The sequence below is a fragment of the Balaenoptera borealis genome (assembly GCF_965194805.1).
Source record: "Balaenoptera borealis genome assembly, chromosome: 4".
In the NCBI taxonomy this organism is placed as follows: Eukaryota; Metazoa; Chordata; class Mammalia; order Artiodactyla; family Balaenopteridae; genus Balaenoptera; species Balaenoptera borealis.
In genome coordinates this window covers 32,521,304-32,538,850 of record NC_138861.1, presented here as the reverse complement: position 1 = coordinate 32,538,850, position 17,547 = coordinate 32,521,304, and the positions used below count along the sequence as shown (strand labels likewise).

The following is a 17,547-nucleotide window of genomic DNA, read 5'->3' as shown; positions in this document are numbered from 1 at the left end:
TTGGGTATAGATCAGAATCCATAGTTAATTCTTGAAACTACCATTGGCTGATGGCATTTGTGTCTTCTTCTTTCCTCAGTTATGATGCTAATGGTTTCTTATAATGGTATGCAAAGTTCTTCCTTATCTACACCCCAGTCTTCTGTAACTTTGGAATCTTAGATCTGGATATAACCAGAAGAAACCACTGAAACCTCTTTGGTAGCATAGGAGTGGTCCCAAAGCACCCAGCAATCTGAAACAGTTGAAAACTTAAAGATTCTGAGCTTTGACATCCCAGCGCCTCTCCTATACATGGGAGCTGCGAGCGGCCGGTGATGACTCCGAAAGGCCAGCCTTTTCATGTGACAGTGACAAGTGTGGGAGAAGCAACAGGAGATGGAGGGTAGCAGAGAAGCAGCAGCAGTGGGGGGAGGGGGCAGTGGTGGTAATTACGGACAGAAATGTGGGGATTTACATCCCAGGCAACGAGAAGTAGAGAAAAGAGCTGGTCGTCGTGTTAGGTGGTGGCAGGCGGAGATTGTGGAAATGACGGACAGTGGGGCAGGTGAAGAGGAGGAGGTCTTGGGGCAACACAGAAGGCAATTGGGGGTGGGGGAAGCAATGTGAGTAGTAAACCTGAACTTCGATACAAGTGTGCTGAGATGGCTACTTGAAGACGGGGATCAGCCATATAGACCTTCCTGTAATAACCATGAAGATCGGAGGTATGAGTGAATGTTTGTTGAATGAGTGCATGGACGCATACACCATTTCCACCATGGCTCTGTGTGTGTGTGTGTGTGTGTGTGTGAGTGTGTGTGTGTGTTCGGGGTGATGGGGGGTGGACCTATATGAATAAGCACAAAAAAACCTGAAGGCAGTGTGTGCCAAGGTGAAGGCACACCTGGTCTGCGCTGGGTCTTGTAGCCGATGGGCTTTTCTGTCCAGGATAACCAAGGAACAGCGAGGGTGACTTGTGGTTAGATCCCACCACCAGTATAGCAGGGACTCCAAGGTCAGGTACCTGGTGTGATCACCTGGTAAAGGGCAGCACATGGTGGGATACCGGTCAACAGCCAGACCGCCCCGGCTGAGCCAAGGGGTGAGTGCAAACCAGCCTCTGGAAGGCACATCTGCGATCAACATAGGCAGGGGCAGAGGAGAAGCAAAATCAGAGGCTGGGAATTGTGCCCAGTGGGTCTGCAGAAGTCCTGCAGTCCCGTCGGTGGCCGGAAGTGCCTCTGTCCTGAGGTGTGAACATATGACTGTTGCCAGTAGGTACAGATGGGATGGCGGATGGAGGGCACGTGGCTGGCATTCACTCTGGACTGGGCCCTGTATGACAGCCAGTCACAGCTGGTGATGGGAGTGACCTGTTTACAGACAAGGAAGGGTGCAATATGCTTTAGAAAATTCTCCGATCCCTATTTAAAATTTTAAAGTCCAAAATGTTTAAAGCGCTCTGGCTGACTCATTCCCTAGCTATTCCAAATGGGCATTGTACTTTGCGTCTGAGCAGTGTTTTCTACTTTCCAAAGTGTATCTATAGACATTATTCCGCGTGATTTTTTACAACGTTGCTCTGATATGAGTAAGGGGTTGGGTATTTTTATCTGTCTCCATGTTACATGTAAAGAGTTTGAGACAGAGCGAGTTGAAGCAAACTGTCTAAAGGCACCCAACTGGCTGGTGGCAGAGGAGGAGGGGGACCCAGGTACCCTGACTTCTACCTCTTGCCATGACAACGTAGTACTGAGTCATCGATTGCTTTTCCATGTGGTTGACTACGGCCCCGAAAGTGTGAGCCATGGGAAGTGCCTGTGAAGGGCTCCAGACAATCTCTTCTTTCGTGTTTCCGTAGGGCTGCCTCTCCCCTCAGAAATTTCCTCTTCACCCTCTACAGAAGCATTCCATGTAGGCAATTTTTGGTGTTTAGGCTTAAAGTAAAAGAAAACGAACGTGGGCTTGGTTTGGTTCGGTTTGGTTTTTCCTTTCCTCGATCAGCGGATCTGACACCCCTCAAGCCTGCCTCTTATTCTCCAAGAGATTTTCCTTCTCCTCCTCGCAATTCTGAGTATCATTGTGGACACATTTGTACCTTCGACCTTTCCCAGTCAGGAACGACAGTGAGATTCTGAGATATATTGAATTGCTGGTGACGAAGAACAGAGAGAAGCCATTTTTAAGAAATCAATTAAAAGATAACTTGGAAATCTAAGGAGACATCTGAAGGGGTGAATCATTCTTTAATTCTGAATTTATGTATATGATATGGATGATTTCTAACACACTGTTCTTCTGCAGGATCATTAATGATCCCAGAGCAAGAAAAAAAAATTTTTAAAAAGGAAGGCAATTTATTACAGTGTCTTGACAAACACGTTGTGTTGGCATCCCTTTAATGCCCTGCATTTGTGAGCAGAGAGCAGGGGGCCAGGTTATCTATGCTTACGAGGCTGAGGTTCTTCCAGTTTAGAAGTTGCCAGGCGAGGTGACTTATGCTTCTGCTTTCTGATTTGGATGGAGGCTATGAGGATGACCTCATCCCATTACAACTCAGGGCAACTGTGCTGCTGGGAGCCGGGCTGCTATTCCCTAGCGATAGTCCATTTTCACATCTCATTCATAATTGAAGGGAGTGAGGATCATTTTTTGCCCATTATAGGAGGTGGTTACGTCAGCTCTCCAGTGACATACCAGAGCCCTCATACTGTTGCAACTTAACAGCTGTAACCTAGTATCCTACAAGATCTGCATTACCCTGAAAAGTACAGGTCCTCGGGGGAGAAAAGGGGATAGGGCTAAACCCAGAAAGTGAACAGGAGAAACGTTGCTGCTTCTACTCTGAAAGACTGTCCAAAAAGTTTCCGGACTCACGTGATCAGACGTGACCATAACACAGTACTTACTCTTTGGGCTTCTACATCCTTCAACATCTTCTGTGTGTCCCTTCTGAAGGAGAGAAAGCGTTTGAAGGAAGAGCTGGTGGGAGCAGTATTCTCCTTTCATGGCACTGCATGTGGAAGAAGTGAGCCTGGTTTTTAAAGTATCTTTTACTGGCTGACATTTATTATTATCATTTTACATTCGTACAGGTGGTTCCAGAAAAGAAATCACCGAACACTGGGAATGGCTTGAGCAGAATCTGCTGCAGACACTTTCCATCTTTGAAAATGAGAACGATATCACCACATTTGTGAGAGGAAAAATACAGGTAGTGGTTTATTAACATGGAATCTTTTTTTTTTTAAAAACCTTTTCACTGGAAAGAATTTCAAACTTACAGAAAAGTTGCAAAAATAAAAATTGTATAAAACACACCTGTAGACCCTTTACCCATATTTCCCTGTTGTTAACAATTTATCCCATTTACTTTATTATTTGTAGGCTCCATTACTCTATTTTAGAGGAATTTCCCCCAGATGCTTCAGTGTATATTTCTAAGAACAGAGCTCTTCTATTAAATAACAACACGGTGTTAACAACAGTTATCGCCTGCAGTAAATTTAATATGAATACTATAATTGTTGGCACATATTCCAATTTTGTTAAATGACCCACTAATGTCATGTATAGCATTTTTTTCCATTCCAGTGCAAGATCCAGTCTAGGAAGCTATTGGATTAGTTTTTTGTCTCCTTCAGTCTGGATCATTCAATTGCCTTTCTTTGTCTTTTATGACATTACTGTTTCTAAGTGTATGGTTCTGTTTTTTTAAGAGGACATTTTTCATTTGGGGTTTTGTCAGATGTCCCTTATGATTTGCTTCAGATTATGCATTCCTGGATGGGACACTTCATAAGTGATCCTGTGTCCCTTCCAGTCTTTTCTGGAGGCACGTGACACCCGTCCACCACCCATTGGTGATATAAACCCAGCAAAGTGCTAGCCAGTTTCTCCCCTGTAGAGTTACTAATTTTACCCTTGCAATTTTCTGTAGGAAGATACTTTAAGGCTCCACAAATATCCTGCTGTTTATCAACATTTCTCCCTTGCTTTAGCATCCATCAGTGATTTTTTTTGTTGAACCAATCTTTGTTGTGATGGTTTACAATATGACAATTGTCCAACTCCAGTGTTCCCTCACATTTACTAGTTGGCACTTCCACTCTAAGCAAGAGCCCTCCCTCTATTTACCTTTTTATCCGTTTATTATTGATATGGACTTGTGGTTTCCTGTGTTTTTCAGTAGCTTCTGTTTCATTGCTGGGCTTATTTTGGTACTCACCCTCTCCCAGATTTGGCTAGAGCCCCTATCAATTGCCTCCTTTTCTAAGTAAGATAAAATACTGAAACATTCATTATATTTTTAAAATTTTTTTATTTTTTATTTATTTATGATTTTTGGCTGCATTGGGTCTTCGTTGCTGTGCGCAGGCTTTCTCTAGTTGCGGCGAGCAGGGGCTGCTTTTTCTTGCGGTGCCTGGGCTTCTCATTGCGGTGGCTTCTCTTGTTGCGGAGCATGGGCTCTAGGCATGTGGGCTTCAGTAGTTGTGGCACGTGGGTAGTTGTGGCTCGCGGGCTCTAGAGCGCAGGCTCAGTAGTTGTGGCACATGGGCTTAGTTGCTCCGTGGCATGTGGGATCTTCCCAGACTAGGGCTCGAACCCGTGTCCCCTGCATTGGCAGGTGGATTCTTAACTACTGCACCACCAGGGAAGCCCTACCCTTTTAATAATCTTTTATTAAATGTCTTTTAGTTGCTAGATACTGGTGGTAAAAACTGTTCGAGGCATTATATTTGTTTTTGAAATGTATATTTAGTGGTCGAGGGACATATAAACAAAATACTTTCAGCCAACATATAAAGAGAACACAGAGATGAGAATGCTAGTCCTCATTTGGGATTGGGTTAGTTTCACAGAGGATGTTTACACTGAGCCTGGATAGGTTGATTTGGGCAGATCGAGAAAGGGGTTTTATGGCATGAGATGCAGATTGGACTTTTTCCCTCTTACATTGATAGCCTGTGGACATTTTAAAGGTGGGAATGCGTGTAGCCATACAAAATATATCACAGTGTGGAAAGATGCCTGATGGCATGCCAGTTGCAAAGCCATTGTGATAATTCCTGGACTATGTAAAGGGGCTAAAGTTGGCTTCTTATTAGAAGAATAGGCTGGAGACTTGTCTTGGGTTGTGTTTGCTGTTATGGTTGTTGTTTACATAGTCTGTTTTTTACTAGAATTGAATGGTGATGGAGATAATGGAAGACTAAAGCCCTCCTTCCCCTCCCTCCCGCCATCACTCCTTAGTACCACAACTGCTGGCAACTAGGGTGGAAGGTCTGGCAGTGAAAATAAAATTCAGGACATTATATGTATTGAAAAATAAATTTCAATACATCAGGCAGAGAGAATCAAAAGTACTTAATGTGAGGAAGGACAGTCATAGCTGGGAGAAGCATTCATAAGGAGGTGGGAATTAGACCAGACTTTGAGACTAGGTAGGATTAGTGAAACAGACAACAGTCTGATTCTAGATTTTAGGCACTCAGAATGGAAGGACCGCAGGCAAGAAGGTGGAAAAGGACAAAAATGACACGTTCAGGCCCTGAGTGTGCCTTAGGCTGACTGAGGCAGAAGAAAACAATTGGGAATCTTGTCAGATGTAGTACAGTGAGAGCAAAGGTTGCAGTGTTGGTTGGATCAACAACGTGCATGGTATAGAATTTTAGATTTTATATGGTGATTATAGGGAAACAGTCAGAATTTTGATAATAAGAATTTTGTAGTTTTTTAATAAGTTTTATGAAGATAAATTTATGAGGAGCATCCAGCATATACTGGGAGCCTAAGAGCCCAAAGGCAGGAATTCTAGGTATGAGGCAATTGCAGTTTTCTATCCTTGGAATACAGAGGGCTCAGTCATGTCAAGGAGAACCTGAGAAGTTGCCCAAATTCACACAGACATGCAGTGACACCTTTGGGATCGAAACCCAAGACTTTCATGCTCAAAAGCTCATGCTTTTCTAGCTACCTTGTGATCAGAGAAAATGGAGATGAGGTGAGAGGTATTTGGTGATTACAAAGTCAAGGTGGAGTTCCAAGGAGCGTTTTCTGTCAAGGGATATAGGTAGAAGCCATTTTTCAGGGAATTATGAAGGAACTGAGTAACAATGAAACAGCCTCTCAAGCTACTATAATGATTAAATAGTAGATTAAGCCAGTCACATGCCGTGCATATATTTTATTTCCTGTGCAACTGACTAAAAGTTGTGTGTCTACTATAATTTTTGCTCCAATATTCACCCCATTTCTGCTCAGATGGTGGCTTGTTCCTTTTATCTATGTTGCCTGATGTTATTCATGGCCCTGAGACAGTGGGTCTGTGGCCAGTGTCAGTTAGTGGCATGTGTTTTGGTCTTTCTTCCTCTCTTTCCATTCATGATGAAATTTCATTGAGTTTTTGTTTTTGTTTTTTTATTTATTTGGCTGTGCTGGGTCTTAGTTGCCGCATGCAGGATCTAGTTCCCTGACCAGGGATCGAACTCGGGCCCCCTGCATTGGGAGCTTGAAGTCTTAACCACTGGGGCACCAGGGAAGTGCCAATGTCATTCTTTTATTTATTTATTTATTTTTAAAATATTTATTTATTTATTGGCTGCATCAGGTCTTAGTTGCTTAGTTGTAGCACACAGGATCTTTCGTTGCAGTGCGAGGGCTCCAGAACGCATGGGCTCAGTAGTTGCAGCACGCGGGCTTAGTTGCCCTGCAGCACGTGAGATCTTAGTTCCCTGACCAGGGATCGAACCTGAGTCCCCTGCATTGGAAGACGGATCCTTTTTTTTTTTTTTTTTTTAATTTATTTTATTTTTGGCTGCATTGGGTCTTCGTTGTTGTGTGTGGGCTTTCTCTAGTTGCAGCAAGCGGGGGCTACTCTTCGTTGCAGTGCAAGGGCTTCTCATTGCGGTGGCTTCTCTTGTTGTGGAGCACGGGCTCTAGGTGCGCGGGCTTCAGCAGTTGTGGCTCGCAGGCTCTAGATCACAGGCTCAGTAGTTGTAGCACACAGGCTTAGTTGCTCTGCGACATGTGGGATCTTCCCAGACCAGAGCTCAAACCCATGTCCCCTGCATTGGCAGGTGGATTCTTAACCACTGTGCCAGCAGGGAAGCCCTGGAAGGCGGATTCTTAACCCCTGGACCACCAGGGAAGTCCCTCATTGAGTTTTTGAGAAAGGCAGACTTTGGTTGACCTTTGGGATAAGTCTATCATGATAAGCTAGGAAAAGTAGTAGAACTAGCAAAATCTTTTCATCTCCTCATTTGTAAAAGAAAACTATGGGCTTCATTCTAAGTGAACTTTTAAAAAAATGATTAGTACCAATAAACAGATATTAAAATCTATATTGCTCTTTAGAAATCTTTTAGTACATAAATGCTGCTTGTTAATTGGCTTAGAATTGGGGAGTTGGCTTTGAAAATAATTCGTTTTTTTTAAACTCTAGCCTTAGAAATTTTTCGTTCCTTTCCAATTATGTACAAGATATGAGAAAAAGCAGCTCTAGTCATAGTGATACCAGTTGTGTGTTTTGTGCTTTATCGCTTCTTAGGGCATCATTGCAGAGTATAACAAAATCAATGATGTGAAGGAAGATGATGACACAGAGAAGTTCAAGGAAGCCATTGTGAAATTCCATCGGCTGTTTGGAATGCCTGAGGAAGAGAAACTCGTCAACTATTACTCTTGCAGCTACTGGAAGGGGAAGGTTCCCCGACAGGGTTGGATGTACCTCAGTATTAACCACCTTTGCTTTTATTCTTTTCTGATGGGAAGGGAAGGTGAGTTCTCTAGAATTTCAGAGGGAAGCTTTTGAAAGTCTCCTGAGGTTTGCCTGCCCTGAACGCATAAACCACATCCAAACATCAACAATAATAAATCTGTAGTTGTAACTGAGCCAGCACTATTTTGTGATGACTTAACAATTGAATCCAATCATTTTTGGCTCAATGGTTGTAACGAAATTAGTTATGAAGTAGTAAAGATTCACCAAAGGTATAATTCATTTAGTAGACATGGGCTTAAATCCGTAATAATTGTTAACTCAGAAATTTCGTGGTCCAGATTTGTCTGTTGAAACTAACAAACAGAACAATGATAAATATGGGCACATAAACTCAAGGGAGGTCAGTGAAATTGGGGGGCGGGGTTCTTAGTTTCCAGTATCTTGAAAGGATTTTGAGCAGCTGTGTGTTAACCCAGCCTTGTTGCCTGTGCTCAGCCAAGCTGGTCATCCGGTGGGCGGACATCACTCAGCTCGAGAAGAACGCCACGCTGCTGCTGCCTGACGTGATCAAAGTGAACACGAGGTCCAGCGAGCATTTCTTCTCCGTTTTCCTCAACATCAATGAGACCTTCAAGTTAATGGAGCAGCTCGCCAACATCGCCATGAGGCAACTCTTAGACAATGAGGGGTTTGAACAAGATCGATCCCTGCCTAAACTGAAAAAGAAATCTCCTAAAAAAGTGTCTGCTCTAAAACGGTAGGTGTCAGAGACTTAGAGTCTTTTACAGGCTTTAGAAGCAAGAAACACATCTGTTCCTTTATGAAAGTTAACCTTTTCTGGACAACTTCAAGGGTTCAGAAGTTTTCCAGGTATAGAAACAAAACTAAAAAAGACTACCTAAGGCATTCCCAGTTCATGAAGCGAGGCAGGCACGACCAGCTCCAGTACAATGGGATGGGACCTCTTCTGTTCCTATGAGCAGAGCGCCATGAGCACACACATGGGGAGACAGGAAGAGTGTGTAGGAAAGACCTCTCAGCGGAGCTGCTTGGAGCTGGGCTCTCAAGACATGGTAGACATTACTCATTCAGAGTCAGTAGGATGGATATTTCAGGCAGAGGGAATAACATGATGGGAGAAGCACAAAGGAAAAGCACAGAGGGAAGTTAGTCCATCACATGTGTGAAAGGTGACTGGGCATGAGATGAAGCGAGGCTGCAGAGAGGCCTGGAAGTCTGGATCTGGGCTAGAGAGAAGGCGAGGGAAAAGCTGATGCTCTAAAGTGTGACGGTATGCATGGAATTACCCCTAACTGAGGTGGGGATGAGGGAAGGAAGAGCGTGTCCAAGGGATATGGGGCTCAGTTTTGATCGTGTTGAGTTGAGTTGCCTGGAGGACATCGAACTGGAATTGGCAATCATTGCCATACAGCTGGTACCTGACAAGAAGTCACTGCAATTAAAACGCCTTTGGTGATTTGAGACATGTTTTGATAGAGTGACAAGAGGATGGGTTACTGCAGTGGGTTGAATAGCACGGGAAAGGCCAGGCAAGGGCGTTAGGACAGTACGGACTGCTTTTTCAAGAAATTCAATGGTAAAGGAGGGGGCTTGCTCATTTTAGAATGAAAAAGATTTGACCAGAGGATGGTATGAAGTAGGCAGATGGGAAGAGTTTGTTGGTGAGGGGTAAGTGCAGGGACAGAAGGGAGCATGGAGATAAAGCTAGAAGAAAATGAATAATTTTAAAAGTGACATCTCATAGGACATGGAAAAGGATGCTTATGTGTGCTGATACATCTCCCTTTGAAACAGGGAAATGAAGTAGGATGAGATGAGGATGGAGTTGGTTTTGCAGACAGGAGGGAGGGAATTGGAGGGCCTGTCTTTGCCCTGTGAAGCCAGAAACTGGATCGTCAGGGGACTGAAGTAGCATAAAAGCTTGAGCAAAGAGGTTTAAATCACTGCCATGATGAACAGGAAAAAGGAACTCATTAGGGAAAAGATCATAATTACCTGAGGACCCAGATGAGGTTAGATACTCTGGTTGTCCTGGAGGTGGGTCGTTCCTGTGTTTTGGGCAGTTTTATTGTCTACTCAGTGTGAACAGTGCCAGTCAGCAGATTCATGTGACTTGCGTGTATTTGCATTAGGTCGTTCTTAAAAGATAAGGCCCCGAGAGTGGCTCTGGATGAGTCTTGGATAAATGTACTCATCTCTTAAGAAATTACTGTATTCTTTTAGAAAGAGAATTATTTCCTGTCCAGGTCTTGTTTTCCTAAGATCCTTTGACATTCACAGACACTGATTGCAAAATGGCTACACAAGGGACCTAAATATATTAAAATAATTTCATAATGCTTTTGGGTCATAGTTTGGAGTTAACGCCAGTAGAAAGCCAAGAAGGTAGGAATAAGTCTCACAAGATGGAGGAGGGGAAAGATGGGCTCGGGAACCTCCATTGCCGCATCATTTAGAGGTACTGAAACTTTTATTTTGTGTGGGGTGAGTTATTTTTGTTGCTTTCCAGCGACCTGGATGCCAGGGCAAAGAGTGAGAGATACCGTGCACTTTTCCGGCTGCCCAAAGATGAAAAATTAGATGGCCACACAGACTGCACCCTCTGGACTCCATTCAACAAAATGCACATTTTGGGGCAGATGTTTGTGTCCACAAACTACATCTGCTTTACCAGCAAGGAAGAAAACCTGTGCAGCCTCATTATCCCACTCCGAGAGGTAAGTGGCAGGTGAAAATGGAACTTTTAGGGTATTTTAAGAGTTTTACTGGTAATACTTTTCTGTGTATCTTTTACTGGCAGTGAGTTGGCTTTTAACCATAGGTGAGTGTTCATAATTCTTTGGTGGAATCTGCCACTCTTTTATTTGTTGTCATGGCTCTAAGTGACCATGGGACCTGCGAGATATTTTCTTCCAGAGACAGCCTGGTATTTTAAAATGTAGATTTCATTCTTGTTCAGGTAAGGTGAGGCCAACAGAGCAGGAGATGACTGTCATTGAAAAGATTGGTTGTTATACTCACGGATTCCACTAGGGGGGGCACGCCATGCCGTGGGGACCACGCAAGGAAGCACCAGGGTGAGTCAGCCGGCAGAGGAGCAGGGGAAAACATGGGCAAGAGCCTTTATTGTGGTTTCCATGGGAAGAAACAGGCGAGGCAGGGTAAGCAGGCTTAGGAATGGCAAGTTGAATAATTTTGGCAGGCTCCAGGGCAGAGGGCCCATCCCTAGTTGTCTGGTACCTGGCACTGGGGTGATGAGGGCAGGTCAATGTGGCCCTGAGTGTGAGAGCAGATATAGGAGGTCACTGGGGTATGGGCTTGGATTGGTTGGTTTGCCTATAAAAGGCCTGCTCACAAGTGAGTCCTTTACTATCTCCAGGAGTTGGCTAACTCTGGGTCAAAAAGAGCCCAAGATGTGAAAACATCAAATACAGAAGCTAGAAAATGTAGTTACTACACCTGACTCACAGCCTGAGCAGCTTGGTCTTTAGAGGAGACAGTCTAGGTTGTGAATCAGAAAGCCAAGTGTTCAGATCTGTCCGGTTTGTCGATTCCTTCCTTGCCTTAGAACCACTGGGACCGCTGGCCACAGTGGCAGATTCCTGAGCCCACCCCAGATCTTCTGGATCTCTGCAAGTTTTGGAGTCTGTATTTTAATAGAGTGCCAGGCTGATGCCCATAGACAGTGAAGACTAAGAAACATTATTATTGTATCTGGGGTGGAGGTGGCTTCTGTTGTGTCCTCACAGTGATAGATTATTCTAGTACTTGTATGGAAGCCTTGCTGTTTGGGGTTGAGAAGCAACTCAAAGTTAGGATGTCAAGGGCTGGCAGACCCGCAGTTTCTGACCTGGTAACTTTCAACCTACTCTGGTCCTTTTCTAGAAATTAAGACGGTTAGAAGCTTTGGCTATTTAATCAAGATTGACCCTTTATTAAGATTCTCTATAGTAAAGGATTCAAGTTTCCTTCTGCCTTCTTTTCTTTTTTTAAAAAAAATCGTTTATGTAAGCAAATTTTCTTGTTTTTCTTGTTTCAAAAATATTGCATCATTATCACAGAAAATTAGTAAAAATACAAATAAAAAGAAAACAAAATTCAGTCCTAGTCCCACCCTTCAAAGACGACCATGTTAACATTCTGCTGTACAGCTTTTCAGGCTTTCTATACATTGCTGTGTATATGTCATTTATATTATTTAGATATAAAACATAAAGAATTTTTATTTTTTTCTTAATTCCCTTAACAGTGAGTGTACACTAAACTTTTCCCCATATCATAAAATATTCTTTTACAATGTAACTTTTAGTGACTGCATATTATTCCATTAATGGGTATGTATAATTTATTTCTTCTTTTTAGGTTACCTGTGCTTGGACCTTTGCATTGTTCTTAGTTTTCTCCCAATCATATGTATAATTTTCCTTAATTGATAAATTCCTAGAAGTTTAATTGGTGGATCAAAAAGAATGCAAAATGTTAAGCAATTGAAAAATCTAGTTCTCCTTCTTATAGGGTGTGCTAACTGGTATTATAACACATTTGGAGGCCAGGAATTGTTGGGAGTGAATTCTGAGACGGATAATTCATCAGGACTTACAATTGGCTCTGAAAGGCATTTCATGACTTTTTCCAGCAAACTTTGTCTTAGGGAGTTACTAAACTCTGTGTGTGTGTGTGTGTGTGTGTATGTGTGGTGTAATTGACATAACATATTAGTTTCAGGTAAACAAAATAGTGATTTGATATTTGTATATATTACAGAATGATCACCACAATAAGTCCAGTTAACATCTATCACCATATGTAGTAACAAGGCTGCCACTAAAAATGTTCTTCATCAAGTACTACCTGAACATAGTAAAGCAGAGTGACCTGGACTGGCTAGGGAAACCCATCCTGGGATTAAGAATGTACCGTGAATGTGTCATTTATGAATCTGAGTGAGTCATCACTCTAGAGAACTCAGGAGCAAAGAGGGGCTGGGAGCTGCTGTCCAGACGTCTTATCTCCTGTTCCCCACCTCCCGGTTTGGTCCAGGCGCTCTGTGTACATTTTAGTGTGATTGATAATAGGATGGTGAGAGTTCGGGGGAAGTGAGAGAATAGAGGTTAATGTCCTCAGCCCATCTTCTGCTTGCCAGTTTTCCCCAACAGGCGGTAGGGCAAAGATCATTCAGTCACATTTCAGGGTAAGTCAGAAGAGGGACAATGGTAGAGGTAGCATTTAAAAATAAAGTGTGTTGTGGTTGGAGGATGCAGCTTTAAAGAAATGCTCAATGAGCCAGCAGTGCCCTGTCCTTTAACCTGATGAATCACTGAGGTATATTCATGGTCAATCCCGAACCTCCACTAATGGAAGAAGCAAAGGACTTAATGTAATTTTTATTACCTCTAGGTATGATAATGACAGAAAAACACTAGAACGAGGCTCCCACCCTCCGTCCGGGTCTGTCTGAGTAGAGGTGGTGTCTCTGTGAACTGAGTTAAGCTGATTGGTCAGCAGAAGCCAACATGGGAACACTGCATCCTCCTTGGAACGGCTACTTTTAGGATGGTGTAGACTAGGAATTGTTGTTCTATTTAATTTTTTCTAAATAAGTAGAAATACTGACTGGAGATTGTTAATATATATTCTACATACAGACTTAAGGTAGACCAAATCGATACATGTTAAATGTTTACACAGAATCTTATTGCTGTAGATTTTATAGAAATTACTGAGGCAGCAAAGCAGGAGGATAAAGTGAAGTGATCAAGGTCCCCATTAGAGATTCCAGATGAAGTCTCTCTTTTCTTTCAATTATAAATTACCTTGTAAGTGTTCTGTATGACACACCAAGATTTGATTAAATTTGATCTATTTTAAACGCTACTGAAACTACGCTACAGCAGAACTTTTTTTTTTTTTTTTTTTTTTTTATGGCTGTGTTGGGTCTTCGTTTCTGTGCGAGGGCTTTCTCTAGTTGCGGCAAGTGGGGGCCGCTCTTCATCGCGGTGCGCAGGCCTCTCACCATCGCGGCCTCTCTTGTTGCGGAGCACAGGCTCCAGACGCGCGGGCTCAGTAGTTGTGGCTCACGGGCTTAGTTGCTCCGCGGCATGTGGGATCTTCCCAGACCAGGGCTTGAACCCGTGTCCCCTGCATTGGCAGGCAGATTCTCAACCACTGCGCCACCAAGGAAGCCCCAATTTGATCTATTTTATAACCCAAGTTGGTAACTAAAACGTGTCTCATTATTCTGTAGAATATTCGGATATAGCTGTTGCCTGTTCCTGGTGGCACAAAGCTTATGGGGTAGAATTCTACTAGAACTCATTTGCCAGTGAAAAATAGGTTGTAACCCGTGGGAACCTTCCTAGGTTTTCTGAGGGCGCTTTCTTGCTGTCTCTGTATTCATGATCCTGCCAGATACAGGGCTTTGCACTTTGACTTCATCACGATGCACGTGATGTCTGTGTTTTAGGCATAGAACTTGAACCTTTCATTCTCTTGACATCTGTCATTTAATCGCAGACGCCTGGTGACTAAAAGAATCAGAAAAAATCTACTGAGAGAAAAGGAAGTTTTCATCAGTCTTTTAAAATAAGCATTGTTTAACACATGTCTGAAGTGTCATGGGAAAATCCTTTTTATGGTAAAGAAGTTGGGTTTTTTCCCCCAATTTCTCTAGCTTCTTTTGCATTGGGAGAAAAAAACACTTTTATGTTCAACTCCAGGTATCTTGGAGATTCCTTTTAAAAAGTGTAAATATATATCTAACTTGTACATATTTATGAAGTCTGAGAACAGAAGACAGGTCCTGCAATTTTTCCCTTTATGGACCCCAGTAATACCTGTTTGCACTTGGGACCATGCAACTTTTTAGGCAATTCCAAGAAGTTCCTTAGCCTTGAAGGGGAGAAAAGTTTTTAAAGTTCTGCTTGGGAGGAAATGTATTTCACATGAAAATGCTGATGAAGAGGTTGAAGTTGAACCTGTCTAGACTGCTTACATGTGGAAATGAAGAAGGGAAAGAAACTTAGCTCTACAGAGTCAGAGCTGCTGCAAATAAACCATTTATCTAGGGCTGGCCTTGAGATTTTCTTCCTAATGTGCTAAAGAAAAAAGTTGTAATGCATTTATCCTAGTTTCCAGTTGATGAAAATCCTATTATAAGCCACCAAATATATGTCGTCATTTCAAAACTAAAACACATGCCCCTCTTTCCTACTTTTCTCCTGACGTGGTAGACTTACTTCACCACACATGCTGTGCATGCGTGTGCGCGCGCGCACACACACACACACACACACACACACAGAGTCAGCCAATGCAGATAGGGTTGCAGTTAAGCTGTTTAAGTCATGTCTGTTCAGAATCGAGCCTTTAAAACTTTGAAGTGGTAAGAGGTGAGGGATGCAAAGCCCTGGAGTCTAAATGAGACGTTTGAAGGATTGGTAGTGTTTTGAAAGCCATCCCCACATTAAAGCTGGTAAAAGGACCCAGTGTCATCGGTTGTTTCTGTCTCTTACAGATGAAGCAACAGCTAGGAGTCCTCCCTCTTATGGTTCCATGAAATTTTAATGAAAATCAAAGAATTCCTTTACGACAAGGTTTCTCAACCTTGGCACTATTGGCATCTTGGGCCGGACTTTGTTGGGGGCGGGCCGTCCTGGGTCCTGTGCACTGCAGGATGTTTAGCAGTATCCCTTCCTCTACCTATGAGATGCCAGTGGTGCCCTCCACTTGTGACTACTAGAAGTGCCTCTAGATGTTGCCAAATGTCTCCTGGGGGGCAAAACTCCCTCTCGATTTATAACTAACTAATTTAGAAAGACCAGCAAGATGATTCCAGCTCCAGTCTGATTTGTTATGAGCTGTTTTATTTTATTGGAACAGGGCTAAAGAATCTCAACTTGCCTCAATAAAATAGAGGAGGTTTCTACAGAGATTTAAAAGTGTTGTGTTCTTTCCAGTGCTGCTAAGAGGTTGCTGTCGGATAATCCCTGGAAAGTAATAGTCTTGGTGTCCTGTTTCTTTTCAGGTGACGATTGTAGAAAAGGCAGACAGCTCCAGCGTGCTCCCCAGTCCTTTATCCATCAGCACCAAGAACAGGATGACCTTCCTGTTTGCCAATTTGAGAGACAGAGACTTTCTAGTGCAGAGGATCTCTGATTTCCTTCAACAGACGACCTCCAAAATATACTCGGACAAAGAGTTTGCAGGAAGCTACAACAGTTCAGATGATGAGGTCTGTGGAAGGCACCTGCAGGTGTTTTGGCTCATCTTATTACTCTTCCCCGGGGGTGTTCACCTCCCTGTCTGTTAGTTTGATCTTGAAGCTTTGCAGCTGTGCTAAGATGAACCACCTACTCTGATGTCCAGAGCAGTATCTCATTTAAATCTCATGGAGTTTATGTTTGGGATCATAGAGCCGGACAGAACCTTAGAGATCACCTGGTCTAACCCTCTTCTTTCACTGTTGAAAGCATTATTAAGTAATTTGTCCTGGTTACGTAGCAAGTGACTCTGGTCTGTATAAGTGACCTTGTTGGGAATGGTACAGAGGTCACTCAAAACAAATACAACATCATTATGATGGTTTTATGATGATAAAATACAAATTATATCCCTATTGAATTAGGCCCTAGACATCCAGGGAAACTGGGGCCCTGAAAGATATGTAATTAGCTCAAGTGATAGAGCAACTTGCTAGCAGCTAAAATACATTGCAAAAATGGTGAGCCCATGAGTAACATCCCTGCCCCTGTCTCCCTGCTCCAAGCTTCTGTAAGCATTTCTGAGGCACCAGAAACTAGAGAGGAGGTGAGGGAGGTGGTCCCATGAGCAGCTGATTCAACCACATCATGCTTTGCATGCATACTAATCAGAGAGACACGTGGCCAACCAGTTTCTTGTAAAAATGCATCTAAAATACAGAGGAAACCTATTTTGGGCATTGAAGCTCTGTGGCCCATGACCCCATCTAATCCCCATCAAAGTGCTGGCTTGCTGCCTTTCTCCTGTTTTGTCACGTCACAAGAAACCTCTTGGGAACCATGACGTAGCTATTGGTGTCTGTCCAGAGGGCGCTGAAGAAGTAGATTCTGTAGCCAAAATGGTTCCAGCATCTTGTTGCTCTCTGCATCGGCAGGTGTATTCTCGGCCCAGCAGCCTCGTTTCCTCCAGTCCCCAGAGAAGCACGAGCTCCGATGCTGACGGTGAGCGCCAGTTTAACCTCAATGGCAACAGCGTCCCCACGGCCACACAGACCCTGATGACCATGTATCGGCGGCGGTCTCCCGAGGAGTTCAACCCCAAATTGGTGGGTGCCGCCTCCTCTTGCCCAGAACTTTCTATATTAGAACGATAACGTTTAAAAAATCTTTTCGAATAAAAGTAAACTCATCAATATGTCAATAGATATTTTCCTACAAGTAAAGAATATTTTGTTGAAGAAGCACAAATGACATATAAATATAACATATAATGACATGGTTATATGTCATTGGGTTTCAGAGTGGCTTCATCGTGGAAGGAGATGAGTTATAGAGGGTACGGCTGACCTTTTTTTGGTCTTGTTTTTAACTATGGTATAAGTCAGCCAACAAATAAGTACATAATGTCTCAGGCCACGTTTAAAAAACATCCACTGTTTCGATCTTTTTAAATAAAAGTAAACTCATCAATATGTCAATAGATATTTTCCTACAAGTAAAGGATATTTTGTTGAAGAAACACAAATGACATACAAATATAACATATAATGACATGGTTATATGTCATTGGGTTTCAGAGTGGCTTCATCGTGGAAGGAGACGAGTTATAGAGGGTACAGCTGA

The 17,547-nt window shown here is 43.0% G+C and overlaps 1 protein-coding gene across 4 annotated transcripts in view; it reads left to right on the top strand.

The window, feature by feature from the left end:
* TBC1D9 (TBC1 domain family member 9) overlaps positions 1–17,547 on the top strand; it is a 110,839-nt gene that overhangs the window by 57,207 nt on the left and 36,085 nt on the right. For 2 of the 4 annotated variants that reach the window (XM_082390877.1, XM_082390875.1), the window contains exons 3-8: positions 3,078–3,196; positions 7,532–7,760; positions 8,201–8,462; positions 10,236–10,443; positions 15,750–15,977; positions 16,860–17,030. In XM_082390877.1, the coding sequence (XP_082247003.1) occupies positions 3,078–3,196; positions 7,532–7,760; positions 8,201–8,462; positions 10,236–10,443; positions 15,750–15,977; positions 16,860–17,030 (1,217 nt within the window). Of the gene's footprint in view, positions 1–1,200; positions 2,968–3,077; positions 3,197–7,531; positions 7,761–8,200; positions 8,463–10,235; positions 10,444–15,749; positions 15,978–16,859; positions 17,031–17,547 lie in introns of those variants that run through there. The other 2 variants (XM_082390878.1, XM_082390876.1) reach the window with 2 other exon arrangements.